This window comes from Salvia hispanica, chromosome 3 (genome assembly GCF_023119035.1).
Source record: "Salvia hispanica cultivar TCC Black 2014 chromosome 3, UniMelb_Shisp_WGS_1.0, whole genome shotgun sequence".
NCBI lineage: Eukaryota > Viridiplantae > Streptophyta > Magnoliopsida > Lamiales > Lamiaceae > Salvia > Salvia hispanica.
This window is the reverse complement of record NC_062967.1, coordinates 37182957-37200596: the sequence shown is the minus strand read 5'-3', so window position 1 is coordinate 37200596 and position 17640 is coordinate 37182957. Positions and strand designations below refer to the sequence as shown.

Below are 17640 nucleotides of genomic sequence, written 5' to 3'. Positions count from 1 at the left end.
AAAAAAAATATGTGATTTTTCATCAACTATGTTATATGTTTCTAGAACTTGTTTGCGGTCTGTTTGAATCTTCAAAGTGGTTATAGTGATAGGAGAGGACGTTAGGTCATCCTTTGGAGCCTTATCTTAACCTTGGACCAAATCGCAAATCATAATCCTTTGATAGCGAATTTTGAATATGGGTTGAATCTTTGTTGGATCACAGGAAAAAAGAAATTTTTGGGAAAGGACGTTGTTGTAGAAAGAGTGTTTCAAAAAAAAAAAAGAAAAAAAGAATCAGTTTGAGAGGGATATGGAATCATTCTTGAAGTGTAGGGCTGTGGAAATGGTGGAAGGTGGGATTATGGCTCTTCTAATTCCTGGAGTGCCTGCCCTGTGGGACCCACAAAAGGAGTCTTATGTTGTTTCGCGGGTTGAACTTCTCAAATCTTCCCTCATCGACATGGTTAAAAAGGTAATATCACATCCTATGCATGCAGAGATCAGTACTCCATTCGTCCGCCATTAACAATCACAAGTTGACTTTTGCTGGGAAGATTGAGTGAGTCAATGTCAAGGACGTTCTACCTTCCATACTACTTTCCCACCACGGAGGAACTGAGGGCCATACTGCAAAAGAGCAATAGTTTCATCGTAGAAAGAATGGAGATTTTGAGTAGTGGGTCGTTGCTCAATGTCGATGGCCACGTGGCATGTCTCAGGGCGGTTCATCAAAATATGCTTACACATATGTTTTTAGCTAAAACCATCGATGAAACGTTCGACCTTTTGTTAAAGAAATACCAGGCTTCATCGGTTTACGCAGATCCTTCTAACGATAGAACTGTTAAGATGGTTGCTATCCTCAAGCACAAGCACAAGCACAAAAATATTTAGCACGTCTGAGATTAGTTGGTGACATCAGGAAATCTACTTACTAGTGTATCACAATTTAAAAATAAGGTGTTTCTATTAAGAAGTTGGGGCAGTATGATTATTTCTATAGCATAATAAGTATTTCACTTTACAAAGTTTCATTTGTTGCTTAGATGTCATGTGATACGAGGTTACAGGACCAAAATTGAAATCACGATTGCAGTCGCTGACAGGAATCTATACTTTTATTTAATTTTATTTCGGAAGTGAGCCGATAATCTCTTATATTATTTGGTTGTTGTTTTATGATTTATTTCTGTAACTCTTAGGATTTAATTTTGATACGGAAAGGCCCATGCACACTCAAAGCAATGGGCCTCCACATTATATTCAAGTTTTAGTTTGGAACTCCAAGAAAATGATAATTCTATATTTCATTTTAATTATAAGAGCTAATTTTACATAATGATTTACACTGGATATAAAATTTTTTGACAATGTTATGCAAATGAAAATAGTACTGTTTTCTTAGGACTATTCTGGATGTACAATTCTATTTCGGTAGGAATATTCCATTTCAGCTGGAAAATGCAGTAAGATGTTTTTCACTTAGAAAGGGCTTAATCCTCTTCTTTGCTCCTACTGTATCCACCAATACGAGCCACCACTAATGCATCATCATCCGAGCCCAACAACCCTAAATGCTTGGCGGACTATGTTTGAGTCTTGAGCCATGTTCATTTTTTAATTTCCGTCATTTAATTAATGTAACGAATCGAGCACATATATACGCTTATTTAAAAAAAAATTGTTAGTTCTTTTTCAGATCGCAAAAGAGAGTGAAATTATGCGCAAAGTTATTAGTAACTTTGTAATCTTCTTTAGCTTAGCACCAAGAGTGACATTGGCCTGGCAGGGCTGGGTTTGAATTTATAAAAGAGACTCGGCCCAACGTACTTCATTTTGTGGGCCTGGGCTGAATTGTGCCTCAAATTTCTGGCCCGACATGGATCAGTCTATTTGACAACTTTAGTTCAAGTTTTGCACTAAAATGGATAAGAGTATGTATATATTTATACTGGTATATACTTTTGGTAGGAGGGTAGATTCAGCACAAGCATGGGGATATATGTAAATATGCGTGATTTCATCATTTGTTGAATAAATTGGTTGCATTGATTTTAAATCTCAAAAGTTTGTATTCATGCATTTCCACATAAATTCTCACATGTTCATCATTCTTTTTAACTAGAAGATTCCAAATAGGAGGCATTGATCATGTGTGGATTGTAAATATATGGCTCATAGTCAAAAGGTGAATATTAAGATAAGATATCCAAAACTGAACACATATGCTTTATCTACTCTCACGTGGGCTCTTATTACGAATTTCGTGTGTATTGTATGTCGTGGATTGCAGTATAATAAAATGCGCAATACTTTTTCTCTATATTTATTTATTGACAAATAAACGTGCAATATTTTGAGTTTGATTGTAGACACTTTGTTTAGATAACATAACATGCAATACAATATATTATTGGTTGATTGGTATCTTGTAAACAAATCCTATATGTTATGGCAGCACTCAGTTATAAGATAATAGTCAGACAGAAAACCGAATAAGCCAAAATAAAATTTGTGGAGAATTAAATTAGTTATAGGAGTGAGGTAAGCTGATTAATCATGAGATAATTTAATATTTTTTGCATGTTCATGTATTTTGAAAGTCGTTAAAATATCATTATACACACGAAAACTATATTAGTTCATGAGTGCGTTTTTCAAAATCATTTTAGGATATATCACAGCCATCTAAACTTTATGTTGTCACTTGGCATGCTTTGTTTGATATTATTAGAACAATAAATTCAACGAATATTATTAATTTGTAGTAATTCCCATTTAGATCCTCATTCAGTGACAACTCTCTCTATATATACATACATATGAATCACATTTCTTTATAGTTTCGTACGTGATGGATTCCATTTCCAAAGATAATGGACATTTTTCCATGAATGGTGGCGATGGACCTCTCAGCTATGACAAAAACTCATCCTACCAGGTGTAATTCTATACATATATTACTATATATACTAGTATCATAAATTCATAATTAACTATTTATTGCATTCATGTTTTTATAAGGCGATCTATTACTAATTAATGTTTGCTCATACACAAATTAAGCGAGGAATATTGGAAGCTTCAAAGGCAATCATCGAAGAAGAAATCGCCACAAAATTAGAGTTCTCAACTAATAGCTTCTGCATTGTCGATTTCGGGTGCTCAACCGGAAACAACTCTTTTCCGGCCATGCACGCGATCATCGAAGCCATCAAACGCAAATACGAATCCACAGACCTCAAAACCCCAGAATTCCACGTCTACTTTAACGACGTCGTCTCTAACGACTTTAACACCCTCTTCCGTTCCCTCCCACCTGATAGGAGCTATGAGGTAGCCGCAGTTCCCGGGGACTTCCACGGCAGCCTTCTCCCTCCATCCTCCGTCCACTTTGCGTACTCTTCTTGGGCGGTCCACTGGCTGTCGGAGGTGCCCAAGGCTGCCGAGGGCCTCAAGTCTCCGCCTCGGAGTGGAGGAGAGATGGAGGAGGTTTATGAAGCTTATTTGGGGCAATTTGAGAAGGATTTGGAATCATTCTTGAAATGAAGGGCTGTGGAAATGGTGGAGGGTGGGATTATGGCTCTTTTAATTCCAGGAGTGCCTAGCTATTGGGACCCACAAAAGGAGTTCACCGTTATATCGAGGCTTGAACTTCTCACGTCTTCCCTTGTAGACATGGCAAAAAAGGTACTCTCTCTATCCCTGTATAGTTCGTTTGTATTTTTCTTTGGACTGTCTCATTATAGCTGAGTCATTTCCTTTTTTCGGCAATTTTCTTAACATAGTTTTCTTAAGTCTTGTGTCTAAAGGAAACGTCTTTGTTATAACGGGATGATTAATATCATACCTTATGCTATGCATGCACTGATAAATGTCTCCTTTTACTTTTATTATGGTGAACTTCACATTTCACTAATTCACTCTACTCACATGTTATTATAAAACCAACATATAAAAGTATGACCAAATTCCATTAACATTTTCTATCAATTACTTTTTTTATTCGTATAAAGTCAAACAATTTTTTAAATCTGAGCCGATAAAAATACTAGTCACTTTAATTCACAAGTAATGTTGCTTTTACGAAATTGAGTGAAGATTATATTGACTTTGCAGGGAAGATTGAGTGAGGAAAAATTAGAGAAATTCAACTTTCCGCACCATTTTCCCACCCCAGAGGAGGTGAGGGCAATACTGCATAAGAGCATCAGTTTCAGCATTGAAAGAATGGAGATTTTGAGTAGTGGGGCATTTCTCAATGTTGATGGCCACGTGGCATGTTTTAGGGCGGTTTTTCAAAATGTGCTTACACATGAGTTTGGAGTTGAAGCTATCGACGAGACGTTCGACCTTTTGAAGAAGAAACTTCAAACTTCAGCAGTTTATGCAAATCCTTCTAATGAAAGAACTGTTGTGATTGTTGTTATCCTCAAGCACAATAATGTTTAGTACGTTGTTGTTGGTTAGAGACTTCAAATATGTACGTGTGTTTTCTAATCTTGGTGGGGGTGGTTTTGAAATGCAATAATGCACTGACTTCTATTAAAATTTTAAATCATCCGATTGATAAATTAATTAAAAAATGTAAAAACCTGTTTTTATTACAATCAAGTTCAATAAATCATTAAAATTTATAGCGTACATCAAGATTTGAGTAGTAATTACAAGTCGATTACATAATGACCGAAAACTTATGGCTTTGAATATTACAGGCACGTCATTGTGATTTTTTATTTACTTCAATTTTTTCGGGAGATTCGAAATAGGCATTAATAAATAACGTGTGGATTGTGTACATGGCTGATTATTTAAAGTTGAATATCAAGATAAGATATCCAAAACCAAACACATATGCTTTATCTCCTATGTTGTTCATGACATATTGACATTATTATTAATTTTGAACTATCTTTTATAGGGTGTATTGTACGTCGTCGATCGTAATTTATTAACATGTGCAATACTTTTTTTAGTATTTTTTTTTATTTCACAAATAAACGTGCAATATGATAATGAGTATACTAAATAAACGTGCTCAACCGGAAAAGACTCTTTTCCGGTCATGCATACAATCATCGAAGCCATCAAAAGGAAACACGAATCCTCAAACCTCAAACTCCCAGAATTCCACGTGTCCCTAAACGACGTCGTCATCAACGACTTTAACATGCTCTTCAGATCACTCCCGCCTCACAGGGACTTCCACGGCTGCCTTCTTCCGCAGTCGTCCATCGAATTCGGCTACTCTTCTAGAGATATTTATTGTAGGGAGAGAAGAAAGGTTTATGAAGCGTATTTGAAGCATTCTTGAAATCGAGGGCGGTAGAAATGGTGGAAGGTGGGATTATGGCTCTTCTGATTCCCGGAGTGCCGGAGTTTTGGGACCCACGAAAGGAGTTCACCGTTGTATCGACGGTCGAACTTCTGAGATCTTCTCTTGTCGACATGGCCAAAAAGGTATGGCCATATATTTGATGTTTCAACTTTCGTCGATATACGCCATGGATACCGAAACATTAAATATATTGTTGTACTAATATACTCCCTCCGTCCCGCAATAGGAGTCCTATTTAGTTATGCCACAAGTTTAAGAAAAGTGAGTTGAATAAGTAATTAGTGGAATATGAGTCTCACTTTTATATATTAGTTTTGTGATAAAATTTGAGTCGAATAGTGAAATGTACCATTCTTGGTAAAAGTGAAATAAGACTCTTATTGTAAAACGAATCGAAATAGCAATTAAAACTTTTATTTTGGGACAGAGGGAGTACATAAGAGAGACAGTGAGACTATGTATTGGAATTTGGTACGGTATACATGAAAATCTAGAAATGCATGAATGTAAATAATAATTCACATGGAAACTTTATTATACCAAATTTTTTGGTATAATAAATTTTCGGTCCATAATATCACAATTTCGATATATATATATTGATCAATTGTGAGAAATGTATAATTGGACCTTTTGAAGTATTTTACATTAAAAATTAATTCATGAACATAAATTAATTTAATATAAATTAAATTACTATACTCCCTTCAAACTTAAAGCTTTTGACATGAATTTACTATTGCATTGACAATTTGACATCTTATATTGCATTAATGATCGATATGACAATATATTAGAGATTTAGGATTTAAGGTTTACCTAAGATAAATATGTAAACATGTCCCCACCATATTCATGTACAGAATGTCATACAAATTCAATTGTTCATCTTGATTGTGTGCATAAAAAATAAAAAATGTCTAGTGCGAAGTAAAAGCATAACATGAATGTAAATATTTATGAGTAAATATCTCAAGATAATATTTCATATTTCTAAAACCATTCCACGAATATATATGAATTATAAATAAGAAAATAAAATTTTATAAATAGTTCAGTCTTTTTTTAAAAATTAAAATACTTTAAAAAATATATGACAAAATAATTTCTGCTCGGCCCAGCCCAACTCGACCTTGCCCACTTTGTCGATGGCCTGGCAGGGCTGGGTCTGAGTTTATAAAAGAGACTCAGCCCAACCTACTCCATTTGTGGGCCTGGTCTGGATTGGGCCTCAAATTTCTGGCCCGGCGGGGATCAGTCTATTTGACTACTTTGGTTGAAGTGTTGCACTAAAATGGTAAGGAGTATGTATATATTCATTATGGGCGATGAAATAAATACTGGTATATACTTTTGGTAGGAGGGAAGATTTAGCACTAACATAGGAGGGAAGATTAAGATAAAAAGACAATTGAACAAAGAAATAATATTAGACACGATCTTTTCACAACTAAACATGACAATCGAACATTCACTCTCCGGCTCTCTCTATACATATCACGTTGAATGAATATAACCTCTCTCCCCCCTAAATCTTAACTCGTGCATACCAATAATTTTCTACTCCATCCGTCCCCGATTAAGAGTCACATTTTTCCATTTTGGGTCATCCCCAATTAAGAATCACACTTCATTTTTACCATAAATAGTAAGTAGGTCTCACATTCCACTAACTCAATTCACTCACATTTTATTATAAAACCAATATAAAAAATAAGTCACACATTCCACTAACTTTTTCAACCAACTCTTCTTTACTTTTCTTAAAACTCGTGTCTGGTCAAAGTGTGACTCTTAATCGTAGACGGATGGAGTATTTGAATATCGTGCATACCAATACTTTTCTATTGGAATATCGTGCATACCAATACTTTTCTAATTGGAATATTAAGAAATGAGTAAATCTTAAAAAAATATTCAAAACTTTAAATTCTACATGTAGGTACATTAAATTAATTTCCCAACAATACTTTTTGCATGTTCATATATTTTGAAAATCATTAAAATATCATTATATTTGTCATTTTATATCAACATAATACCAATAAAAATATATCAATATTAGATAGTACCCCCTTCGTCCCCTATTAGGAGTCACTCTTTGATCGGGCACGGGTTTTAAGAAATGTAAAGAAAAGTTGGTTGAAAAAGTTAGTGGAATGTGAGACCCATTTTTTTATATTGGTTTTGTAATAAAATGTGAGTGAATTGAGTTAGTGGAACGTGAGACCTATTTACTATTTATGGTAAAAATGAAGTGTGACTCTTAATTGGGAACGGACCGGAATGGAAAAGTGTGACTCTTAATGGGGGACGGAGGGAGTACTATATAAATTAGGTACTCCCTTCATCCACCATTAGGAGTTTCATTTCTTATTAGCACGGGTTTTAAGAAATGTTAAGAAAATTGGGTGGATTAAAGTTAATAGAATAGAGGTTTCACTTGTATATATTAGTTTTAAATAAACTGTGAGTAGAATGAGTTAGTGGAAGGTAGATTCCTATTACCATTTATGGTAGAAATGAATCGGGACTTCTATTCACGGAGGACTAAAATGGAAAAACGGGACTCCTAATCGCGTACGGATGGAGTATATCACAAACAATATCAATATATGCATATATAAACGAAAACTATATTAGTTTGATATTGTCCATTTTAAGTCAAGTCCATACGGATTTGATTTTTGATCACCCCTAAAAAGATTGAGGTTGGACAGGATTATATACTCCTTCCAACTTCTCTCTCATCTAATCCGATGTGGGGTGAACTTGTAACCCAATACGTTTTAGTTCCTCATTTAGATTCAACTTACAACTCTCTATATATACATACATATGGTTTACATTACATACATATGGTTTACATTTCTTTATAATTTGGTGATGGATTCCAAAGATAATGGACATTTTTCCATGAATGGTGGCAATGGACCTCTCAGCTATATTAAAAACTCATCCTACCAGGTTTTAAATCAATATTTTGATATGATCTATATAGTTCTTAATTATTTAATTACGTCGCACAAATCAATTAAAGAATTATCGTTTGCGAAATTATTTCATGTTTCAAGGGAGGAATATTGGAAGCTGCAAAGGCAATCATCGAAGAAGAAATCGCCACAAAATTAGAGATTCCAACTTCAAGCAAGCACTTCTGCATTGCCGATTTCGGGTGCTCAACCGGCAGCAACTCTTTTCCGGCCATGCACACGATCATCGAAGCCATCAAACAAAAATACAAATCTTCATACCTCAAGACCCCAGAATTTTATGTTTGCTTCAACGACGTCGTCTCCAACGACTTCAACACCTTCTTCAGTTCTCTCCCACCCAATAGGAGCTATGAGGTAGCTGCAATAGCAGGAGACTTCCACGGCCGCCTTCTCCCGCGGTCATCCATAGACTTTGCGTACTCTTCTTGGGCGCTCCAGTGGCTGACAGAGGTGCCCAAGGCGGCCGAGGGCCTCAAGTCTCCGGCTTGGAGCGGAAGAGAGAGAGAGGAGGTTTATGATGCTTATTTAGGTCAATTTGAGAAGGATATGGAGTCATTCTTGAAGTGTAGGGCTGTGGAAATGGTGGATGGTGGGATTATGGCTCTTCTAATTCCCGGAGTGCCTGAATTTTGGGACCCACAAAAGGAGTCTACCGTTGTATCGCGGGTTGAACTTCTCAGATCTTCCCTTATCGACATGGCCAAAAAGGTATATTGTTATTTTTTATACTCCTGATATGGAATTTTATAACTATTTCAAATTCAAAATATCTAAATTTGATATGGAATTCAAATTGTGGAATTGCTGAGGAATTGAAATTGTAATTTAATTTCACTTTTAATATTTTGCGATTCCATACATTGGATTTAAGGCTTCAATTTCATTGACTCTATTCCGTGATGGCGAAAGGAGCTTCGATGAAATTGATGACTACATTGACTTTTGTAGGGAAGATTAAGTGAGGAAATATCAGAGATATTCAACCTTCCATACTACTTTCCCACCGCGGAGGAGCTGAGGCCCATACTGCAAAAAAATAATAGTTTTAGCATAGAAAGAATGGAGATTTTAAAAAGTGGGGCATTTCTCAATGTTGATGGCCACGTGGCATGTCTTAGGGCGGTTCATGAAAATATGCTTACAAACAAGTTTGGAGCTGAAACCATCGATGAAATATTTGACCTTTTGAAGAAGAAATTCCATGCTTCACCAGTATACGCAGATCCTTCTAAAGATAGAACTATTATGATTGTTGCTATCCTCAAGCACAACAATGTGTAGTAAGTTGTCAATGGTATAAGACTTCAATAAATTCTACTCCTTCCATCCCATAAAATATAACTTGTTTTGTTTTGTCACGGGTTTTAAGAAATGTAATGAATGGTGGATTGAAAAAGTTAGTGGAATGTGAGTCTTACTTTTGTGCAGTAGTATTAATTAGATTCATAGTGAGACGTGAGCGAAAATGATTTAGTAGAATGTGAAGACTAATACCAAATATGGTAAAAGTGAAATGTGACAAACTTTATAGGACTGACGAAAATGGACATAAGTGATAAACTTTTTGGGAAGGATGGAGTAGTATATCATATGTGTGGGGGACGAGAACCAAATATACCCTGCCCCGGTCTCCATTAGAAGACTCGTATTTGACTGACGCGAGTTTTCAGAAAATTATTTGATTTTGTAAATAGAAGTGGAAGAAAAGTTTAGTGATACGTGGGTCTCACTTTCACATATTAATTTTAAAATAAAATGTGAATGAAATTTATCAGTAAAATGTAGGGACTAATTACCAAAAATAGTAAGGTGAAATTAGACTTTTTTTTTTCAAGATGAAATGAGACTTTTAATGAAGACCATACTAAAATTGCAACATAGGACTTTTAATGGGAACGGGAGGGAGTATCTATTTTTCTCTTTTATGTGTATTTTTATAGTGGGGGCACTCTTTATAATACCTATATTTTGCAAAGTTGTTACTTAAAGTCTTTGTTTAACTAAATATGAAGAAAATGACAAGAAATTACACAAATATGTGAATGTCTAAGCTACCAATTACTACTTGGGCGCTCCTATCAGTATATGAGTGAAAGAATTAAAGTTTACAAATGCCGATGAAGATTTGATTTATCATGTGGTGCACATAACAAAAATGTCCAAGTATTCTAACGTGTTCTTCATTGTGTTGTGTGTAACATATATTGTCCGGAGTAATATATACTCTCTCCGTCCCATTGTAAATAAAACATTTGCTTTTTAACATAAGATTTTATGTAATGTTATTATGTGAAATAATGAAAAGAGAAAAAAGTAAGAAAGATAAGAAAAATAAAGATGATAATATTTTTATTTTAAAAAATATTTCACTTTTAATAGAATAATTCGAAAGATAAATACTTCATCCGTCCCTGAAAATTTGTCACATATTTCCTTTTTCGCTCGTCCCTAAAAATTTGTCACCTTTCACTTTTACTATTTTTAGTAGTAGATCACACATTCTACTAATCCATTCTCACTCATACTTTATTTTAAAACTAACATATAAAAATAAAACCCATATGCCACCAACTTTTTCAACTTACTTTCTATTACATTTCTTAAAGTCCGTGTCGAATCAAATGACGCCAAATTTTAAGGACATAGGGAGTATTTAATTTTAAACAGGACAAGGGGAGTAGGTTTTTCTTCCTTGCCCTTTTCCATAAAATGAATTACTCCCTCCGTCCAGCAATAGAAGTCCCGTTTTTCCGTTTTGGGACGTCCGGGAATAGGAGTCCCGGTTCTACTTACCATATTTGGACAATCTAATTACCCTACTCATTCACTTAAATTTCAAAAATGCCATCCAAAAACCCCCCAAATTGATTCCCTAATTTCCATTCTTTCTCTCTCATTCTCCCATTCTCTCTCGGAAAACCTAATCCTCCACCGCCTCCACCGCCGCCTCCACCGCCGCCTCCACCACGCTGCCTCCACCGCGCCGCCGCCATCGCCATCGCCATCGCCTCCTTATCGTCCGTCGCCTTCACCACGCTGCCTCTACCACGCCGTCGTACCACGCCGCCTCCACCGTCTCCTCATCGCCTACCGCCTCCACCGCGCCGCCTCCTCCACCCCATATCGAACCATAATCGGTCATCTCCTTCTCTCTGGAATACAGTCCAAAAATTGTCCCTTATCTCTCTCTCTCTCGGCGAACCCTAATCCCTTTCCTCTTCTTAAAATTAATTGTTGTGTTAAGTGTAATTAGGTTTTTTCGACTGGTTCTGTGCTTGATTTGGACAAAGATCCAAAACATTGTTGTATTGGAGTATTAATTTCAAAAAAAAATGTTCTTGAAAAATCTGTTCTTGTTGCCTCTATACGGTTTTTGATCTTTGATTTAAGTTTGGTGCTAGATTTGATTCATTAATCTCATCTTTTGAAATCGATTCAGATTGGGTTTGATTTAAAGTGTGGTTTTTGCTGCGTGTATTGCCTTGAGCTGGTTTGGTTTGGTTTGGCTCCGTTCTTGGTGTTTAAATCGGCTAAATTCTATAAATGGGGTCTTCTACAAAAATGGTTCCACCAATAGGCTAGTTTTTTTTTTTTGTTTCTGTAAATAGGTGAAACGCATTCTAAGAATGCGTATCTCAAATACGCATTCTTAGAATGCGTATTTAAGCTTGGTTTTGTTCGCGATTAAAAAGAAAAAACGGAGTGGAGAAACGCATTCTAAGAATGCGTATTTGAGATACGCATTCTAAGAGTGCGTTTCTCCCCTTGATTAAAACTACGCCAGAACAGAATCGGGGGCAGAAGCATTCTGCCCTCTGCCTCCTTGCCCGCGAATCCCTTCCAAGAATGCCACATTTTCGTCCAATTATTGCATAAATCGCCCAAATTCATCTAATTGTTTCTCCCTCAAGGTAAGTTACGTGCTTTCTTCTTAATTTAGCATTATATCCATAGTTTATGGTGAAAATTGTGATTCTAGGGTTTGTGGCTAAAAAAAAAAATTTAAGGTTGTTGGTATAAATTGTATGTTCAATGTGTGTTATTATACTAAGATTTGGTAAGTAGTGTCTTTTGAATTGTTAATTTGTAAGATTTGGTATATAGTATATTTTTAATTATTTAAATTTTGAGATAAAGTTGTGTATGTATTGCAGGATTATGGACACAGAATCTATTTGTGTCCTTTTATATTGGGATGGAAGAATAGTACAAATTGGAGGAATTGGTTTGTCTTATGAGCCACCCGTGGCAAATGCATATCTTGTCTTAGATGAGTTTGTTCCATATAATGAGTTGGTTAGCAGAGTATGTGATTGCATTGGAATCAATGTGAGTGAGTATATGATTAGTTTGACATGGAAACGTGCAATTCAAGTGGGTAATGGATATCATTTTGTGGGCGTTCGACTTTGCGATGCATATATGAGGGATATGTTTGCAACAGCTATTCAATCAGGTCAAATTGAGTTATTTGTTGACTATCAAGCTAATTTAGCACAACAACGTATTCCACATACGGTCGTTGTCTATCAATCTAGAAGGGGACAACGACAAGTTCAAGATAGAGTACAATATGATGATGGGCCATCTGGACATAATGAAGTTAGTCACGATCCGGCTAATATTGGGGATGATGGGCATGGTTTTGGAGATGATGGGCCTGGCTTTGGGGATGGTGGGTCTCGTTTTGGGGATGATGGGCCCTGGCTTTGGGGATGGTGGGTCTCGTTTTGGGGATGGGGGACTATCTCCCCATAATGAAGTTAGTGACGATTCTGAATCTGAAGACCTTGTGTCAGAAAAATCAACAACCCCACCTGAATTAAATCTAACCTGGTTGGAAAATCAGCTTAAATAATAATCTCATAATAACGACTCTGAAGTCAACATGTCAGAAATACAGCAGAATGAGAAACTTTTATGCACTGCAATGGCAGAAGAAAAATTGATAGGAAACCATACCATTTGTAGCCTCCAACTTCAAATGCATTGCTACGAAGTTCTCTTTTGTTGATTTGAGAAAATTTCTCAATCTTCCAAGTATACTTTCCGAATAAATCAGATGGCTTTGGTCCTGCAGCATAATGAGCCAAAATAATTGTAGCAATGCTAGACATTTTACTGAATGAATAAATGATAATGATGATATCAGTCCGTAAAAATCAAAATACAAAATCCAAAGCGAATGCCACATGCCTTTTAGCAAGAGATTTCTCCACACATGGTTGACTTAAACATAGAAACAACAAACATTTCAAAAGCAATAGAAGAAAGATCTGCCACCTTAACTCGGACATAATGCAATCAGTCACTAATATATGTCTATCCCCAGATCCACAATGGTAATCGCCGCATCACAGTCCAAGAAAGGTTATTTTTGTTGTTCTTTTTTCTCTCTTTTTCTCCACGGGTCGAAATAAGAAGTGGATAAAAATATAAATATTGGAATCTCTCTAGTACAAAAAGCTGTATAAGCTTTTGGATTCTTCTTCAGTTCTTCCTTACATTTATCATGCAACTTTAGTTTATATATATTTTCTCTGAATGATTCATTAATGGTCTCCTTCAATCCCAGTATAAGCTTTTCATTAAATGAATAGGCTTCTGAAGCAGGAAACAATATAGATGATGCCGATAGATATCAAACAGAGTGTACAATCTTCAACCAATATCCCACATTTGCAAAGCATCGATAACCAAGAGCACAAGACAAAGTTGATGAATTCAGGTAGCTGTGAAATCTACAACGGGAAAAAAAGGGCACACCTCCATCATCATCGTCATCACTGTCCCAGTACGGGGGCGAAGTAGATGGACTCCCATTTTCAACCTGCTCCGAAGACCTCCATTCAGCTATTGCTTCCCCAGACTGACATCGAGACTGCTGTTGCCCAGTTGAAACCCCTTCAAATGATCTTCCAGCTCCAGCCTCCCCAGTTGCAACTCCAGTCATTTTCCCACTCCGTAATAACCAGCACACTTTCCTCAACGTCGCCTTGCTTCAATATACATTAAGCCCCATTTCAGAACCGATAACAGCTCAAGATAAGATTATATAAACTAGCAAGTCGTCACATGGTGATTATACATGATTGAATACCCATTACTGATAAATGAAATACAGTGACATTTTTTAAAGCTTTTGATAATGCAATCAATCTGACACATCAGAAGTACAATAATCAAAGCAAAATTATATGATTGGCCACACGACAAATTCCAATCCTCAATATCCTTACAAAAAACCAAAAAAAGCAAATCAGATGATGCAAGTTTCAATAAACCCTAATCCCTACAATCCAAACCCGACCAAAAACATTAACCAGAAATGTTTTAAACGATATCCATTGTTCACGACCACAGTGGTTTTTACCGATCAAGACAAAATCCAGCAATCCTCGACTTCAAACTGAGAAGCCGATGAGCTCAAAAACCACCTCAGAAACCCATTAGCATCCGGTTATACCCATATCAGTACCCCAAACCCTAATCCAAAATCCCCAAAATGTAAAATAGAAATGAAATCAGAAAAAAAAAATCAGTAAATTACAGGCGAAAGAAGATAATATATTCATGTAATTCGGATCGAGCGGCATAAACAGACCTTAATTAAGAAGAACGAAGCTTTGTTCAATAATTATGCGAATGAGTAGTCTATAGCGATTAGGGAGGTCGCAGGTAAAAGAAAAAAAAAGCAGCAGCTGAATTAGAACAGAAGCGGAGGAAATGAATTTCTACCAATTTTTCTTACTTATTTATATTTAATTGTGTGTGCGTCTCTGTGTGTTGTAATATAGTTTTGTTGAGTAGGGTTTCACTTTTCATACACTTTATAGTCTAATATCACTCTTAATAGCCATAATAAAATTTATTAAATTCAACGGTTTATATGGTAATAACTAACAACGTGTTCCCTCTTTAGTTCTCTCTCGCAAATATTAATTAAATATTTGGGATATGTTATCACTTTTGAGAAGGAATGGGGCTTTTTGGGTAAGATTATATAGTCTTCTTTTTATTGTTTGGAATTTGTTATAATTTGGGTCGGATTATAGTTGTACAAAATTAGGATGATGGGGCTCCCATCTTTAGAGTGTTTTTGTTTATACCGTGGTGTTGGTGTTGTTCTAGTAACACGTAATTGATATTTGGTTGGATTGAAAATGATAACTTTATGCGTAATTGATATTTGGTTGGATTGAAAATGATAACATTTCATAAAGTGTAAAATCATGTTACACGTTCGTCTCTTCTTCATCCAATCAATATTCAGCGTAATGCATACACGTGAGTGATATGGCTGAACATGTATGAAGAAGCTTACAACAATTGATAAATTGTTCATCTCGTCAAGAATTCAGATGTAGATGCTCGATTCTGGAAGAAAACAGAGCACCAATGAGGAGCCATAGCCGTTGTTATTCACTGCCTCTGACGAAGGGCACAACACATAGATGAAAAGGCCCAGACAGATCTAGAATTGCAATATCACTGCCACAAAACTCAACGGTGGAAAAAGATGGTGTGACGGCGGTAAAGTTACGACAACGGCCATTGAGAGACGCCCTCACTACTGTCGGATAGGGATGTCAATCGGGCTAACCCGTTCGGGTTCGGGCCAACTCACTCGGGTTGCCGGGCTATTCGAGTTATGAATTTTTTGGGTCATAAATTTTCAGCCCTAAACCTTCGGGTTTCGGGCTATTCGGGCCTAAAAACTTCCAAAAATATATATTGTAATCAAATTTTCCTCAATAAAATGATTTTAAATTTTAGACATTTTTTCTTCTTAGTTAGAATCATATAAAATCTTCAATTTTTTCATAGTTTTCCTTAGTATTTGGAGAGAAGCCCTTAATCTCGATCAACTACAATCTAAACAAAAATAAATCAAAATTAAATCAATCATTTCAATTAAAACTTGTGTTCATGCTATTATTTTGACATTGTTCATAATTAATTCTTTATGAATATTTAAAATAATATCTTACATGAATCATTATTAAAATAATAAATATATTGAGATTTTGATGGGTCAATTCTTAATTTTGTATTGATTTGCTTTGGTGGTAGTAAGACATTAGTGGCAGATGATGAGACGATGAAATAATGAGTTGAGGTGGAACTTAAAAGTTGATAGTGTGGGATCGAGTGGGAAAATGTAGAATATAGACTGAAGAAGATTAATGATTGCCATATGAAATTCAAAAATATTAAAAAAAACCTAAAACACAGTACTTTTTAATTAAAATTTGCACAGTCCTAACCTGCTCATTTTACCGGGCTATTCGGGCCGACTCACGGGTTTCGGGTTGAATTGACATCCCTACCGCCGGAGACAAACAATGCCACACATGCCATCGTACATCGAAGGAGAGAAGAAAATTTGCAGGGTCATAGATCGAGTCGGCGATGCACCGTCGGAAACCCCACCGCCTTCAGCTAGAGTGGGGAAGGTTAGTGGATGAGAGAATAAAGAAGGGCAGCGTGGAAAACAAGGTTGAATAGTTTCATATCTCACCAATTTGGTGATATACATAAATGAGGGATTTTTCGTCGGGCCTAGACAGGCTTAGCGTGTTAACACGGGCCATGAGATAAAAGTATCTTTGTTACCAAACAAGTGGAAATACATGGATACAAAACATTATCTTGGTATTTCTATGCTATCAAACGAGTCATAATATCTAATATCACTCTTAATAGCCACAATAAAATTTATTAAATTCAACAGCTTATATGGTACTCCAATAACTAACAACATGTTTCCTCTTTTGTTTTCTCTCTTACAAATATTAATTAAATATTTGGGATACGTTACCGCATTTCAGAAGGAATGGGTTTTTTTTTGGGTAAGATTATATAGTTTTCTTTTGTTTGAAATTTGTTATAATTTCGGTCGGATTATAGTTATACAAAATTTTAATGGTGGGGCTCCCATCTTAGGAGTTGTTTTTGTTTATACCGTGGTGTTGATGTTGTTCTAGTAACACCTAATTGATGTTTGGCTGGATTGAAAACCATGACATTTCATAAAGTGTAAAATCATGCCACACGTTCGCCTCTTCTTCATCCAATCAATATTGCAGCGTCATGCATACACGTGAGTGATATGGCTGAACATAAGAAAAAGATCGATTTAGATTATTTACTTAATTCAACACACAATTGATGTTTCATTGGGTTAAAAAATAGTTGTAGTTGTGGTGCCATATTTGTTTTTGTTGAGGATTCTACCCTCGGGGTGGTAATTTTAAAACATATTGATATTAGGCTGGCTTTAATATTGTTTAAAGTTTGTTTTCTTTTGATATATTAGAATGG

At 35.8% G+C, this 17640-nt stretch overlaps 4 protein-coding genes across 6 annotated transcripts; 3 read left to right on the top strand and 1 right to left on the bottom strand.

Moving 5' to 3' along the window:
* The first annotated feature begins 2802 nt into the window (after positions 1–2802).
* Positions 2803–4464, top strand: LOC125212576 (loganic acid O-methyltransferase-like). The gene is made up of 3 exons (XM_048112782.1): positions 2803–2923; positions 3049–3672; positions 4102–4464. Exons 1-2 carry the CDS (start codon positions 2837–2839, stop codon positions 3529–3531), a joined length of 570 nt encoding a protein of 189 aa, XP_047968739.1. The 5' UTR covers positions 2803–2836; the 3' UTR covers positions 3532–3672; positions 4102–4464.
* LOC125210050 (probable S-adenosylmethionine-dependent methyltransferase At5g38100) lies at positions 3544–4434 on the top strand. The gene is made up of 2 exons (XM_048109623.1): positions 3544–3672; positions 4102–4434. The coding sequence occupies exons 1-2, from the start codon at positions 3544–3546 to the stop codon at positions 4432–4434; spliced, it is 462 nt and encodes a 153-aa protein (XP_047965580.1).
* An 849-nt stretch (positions 4465–5313) lies between the features above and the next one.
* On the top strand, positions 5314–9597 carry LOC125210049 (loganic acid O-methyltransferase-like). The gene is made up of 3 exons (XM_048109622.1): positions 5314–5442; positions 8395–9024; positions 9265–9597. The coding sequence occupies exons 1-3, from the start codon at positions 5314–5316 to the stop codon at positions 9595–9597; spliced, it is 1092 nt and encodes a 363-aa protein (XP_047965579.1).
* A 3589-nt stretch (positions 9598–13186) lies between these two features.
* Positions 13187–15078, bottom strand: LOC125212577 (TNF receptor-associated factor homolog 1a-like). Of its 3 annotated transcripts, XM_048112784.1 has the most exons (4): positions 14921–15074; positions 14690–14802; positions 14083–14315; positions 13187–13390 (listed from the first exon to the last, which is right to left on the bottom strand). In XM_048112784.1, the coding sequence occupies exons 3-4, from the start codon at positions 14267–14269 to the stop codon at positions 13200–13202; spliced, it is 378 nt and encodes a 125-aa protein (XP_047968741.1). In that variant the 5' UTR covers positions 14270–14315; positions 14690–14802; positions 14921–15074; the 3' UTR covers positions 13187–13199. The 3 variants fall into 3 exon arrangements, with proteins under 3 accessions (XP_047968741.1, XP_047968740.1, XP_047968742.1); XM_048112783.1 differs by lacking the exon at positions 14690–14802 and having other exon boundaries at positions 14921–15078; XM_048112785.1 differs by lacking the exon at positions 14690–14802 and having other exon boundaries at positions 14083–14311.
* Between the last annotated feature and the right edge of the window lie 2562 nt (positions 15079–17640).

Bases quoted from the DNA above. Each gene is read 5' to 3' on its own strand.
- LOC125212576 (XM_048112782.1), top strand. From the start codon at position 2,837: ATGGATTCCATTTCCAAAGATAATGGACATTTTTCCATGAATGGTGGC. The intron at 2,924-3,048 runs GTGTAATTCTAT...ACACAAATTAAG, and splicing joins ACAAAAACTCATCCTACCAG to CGAGGAATATTGGAAGCTTC.
- LOC125210050 (XM_048109623.1), top strand. From the start codon at position 3,544: ATGGTGGAGGGTGGGATTATGGCTCTTTTAATTCCAGGAGTGCCTAGC. The intron at 3,673-4,101 runs GTACTCTCTCTA...TTGACTTTGCAG, and splicing joins TTGTAGACATGGCAAAAAAG to GGAAGATTGAGTGAGGAAAA.
- LOC125210049 (XM_048109622.1), top strand. From the start codon at position 5,314: ATGGTGGAAGGTGGGATTATGGCTCTTCTGATTCCCGGAGTGCCGGAG. The intron at 5,443-8,394 runs GTATGGCCATAT...TCATGTTTCAAG, and splicing joins TTGTCGACATGGCCAAAAAG to GGAGGAATATTGGAAGCTGC. The intron at 9,025-9,264 runs GTATATTGTTAT...TGACTTTTGTAG, and splicing joins TTATCGACATGGCCAAAAAG to GGAAGATTAAGTGAGGAAAT.
- LOC125212577 (XM_048112783.1), bottom strand. From the start codon at position 14,269: ATGACTGGAGTTGCAACTGGGGAGGCTGGAGCTGGAAGATCATTTGAA. The intron at 13,391-14,082 runs GTGTGCCCTTTT...ATTATGCTGCAG, and splicing joins TGATGACGATGATGATGGAG to GACCAAAGCCATCTGATTTA.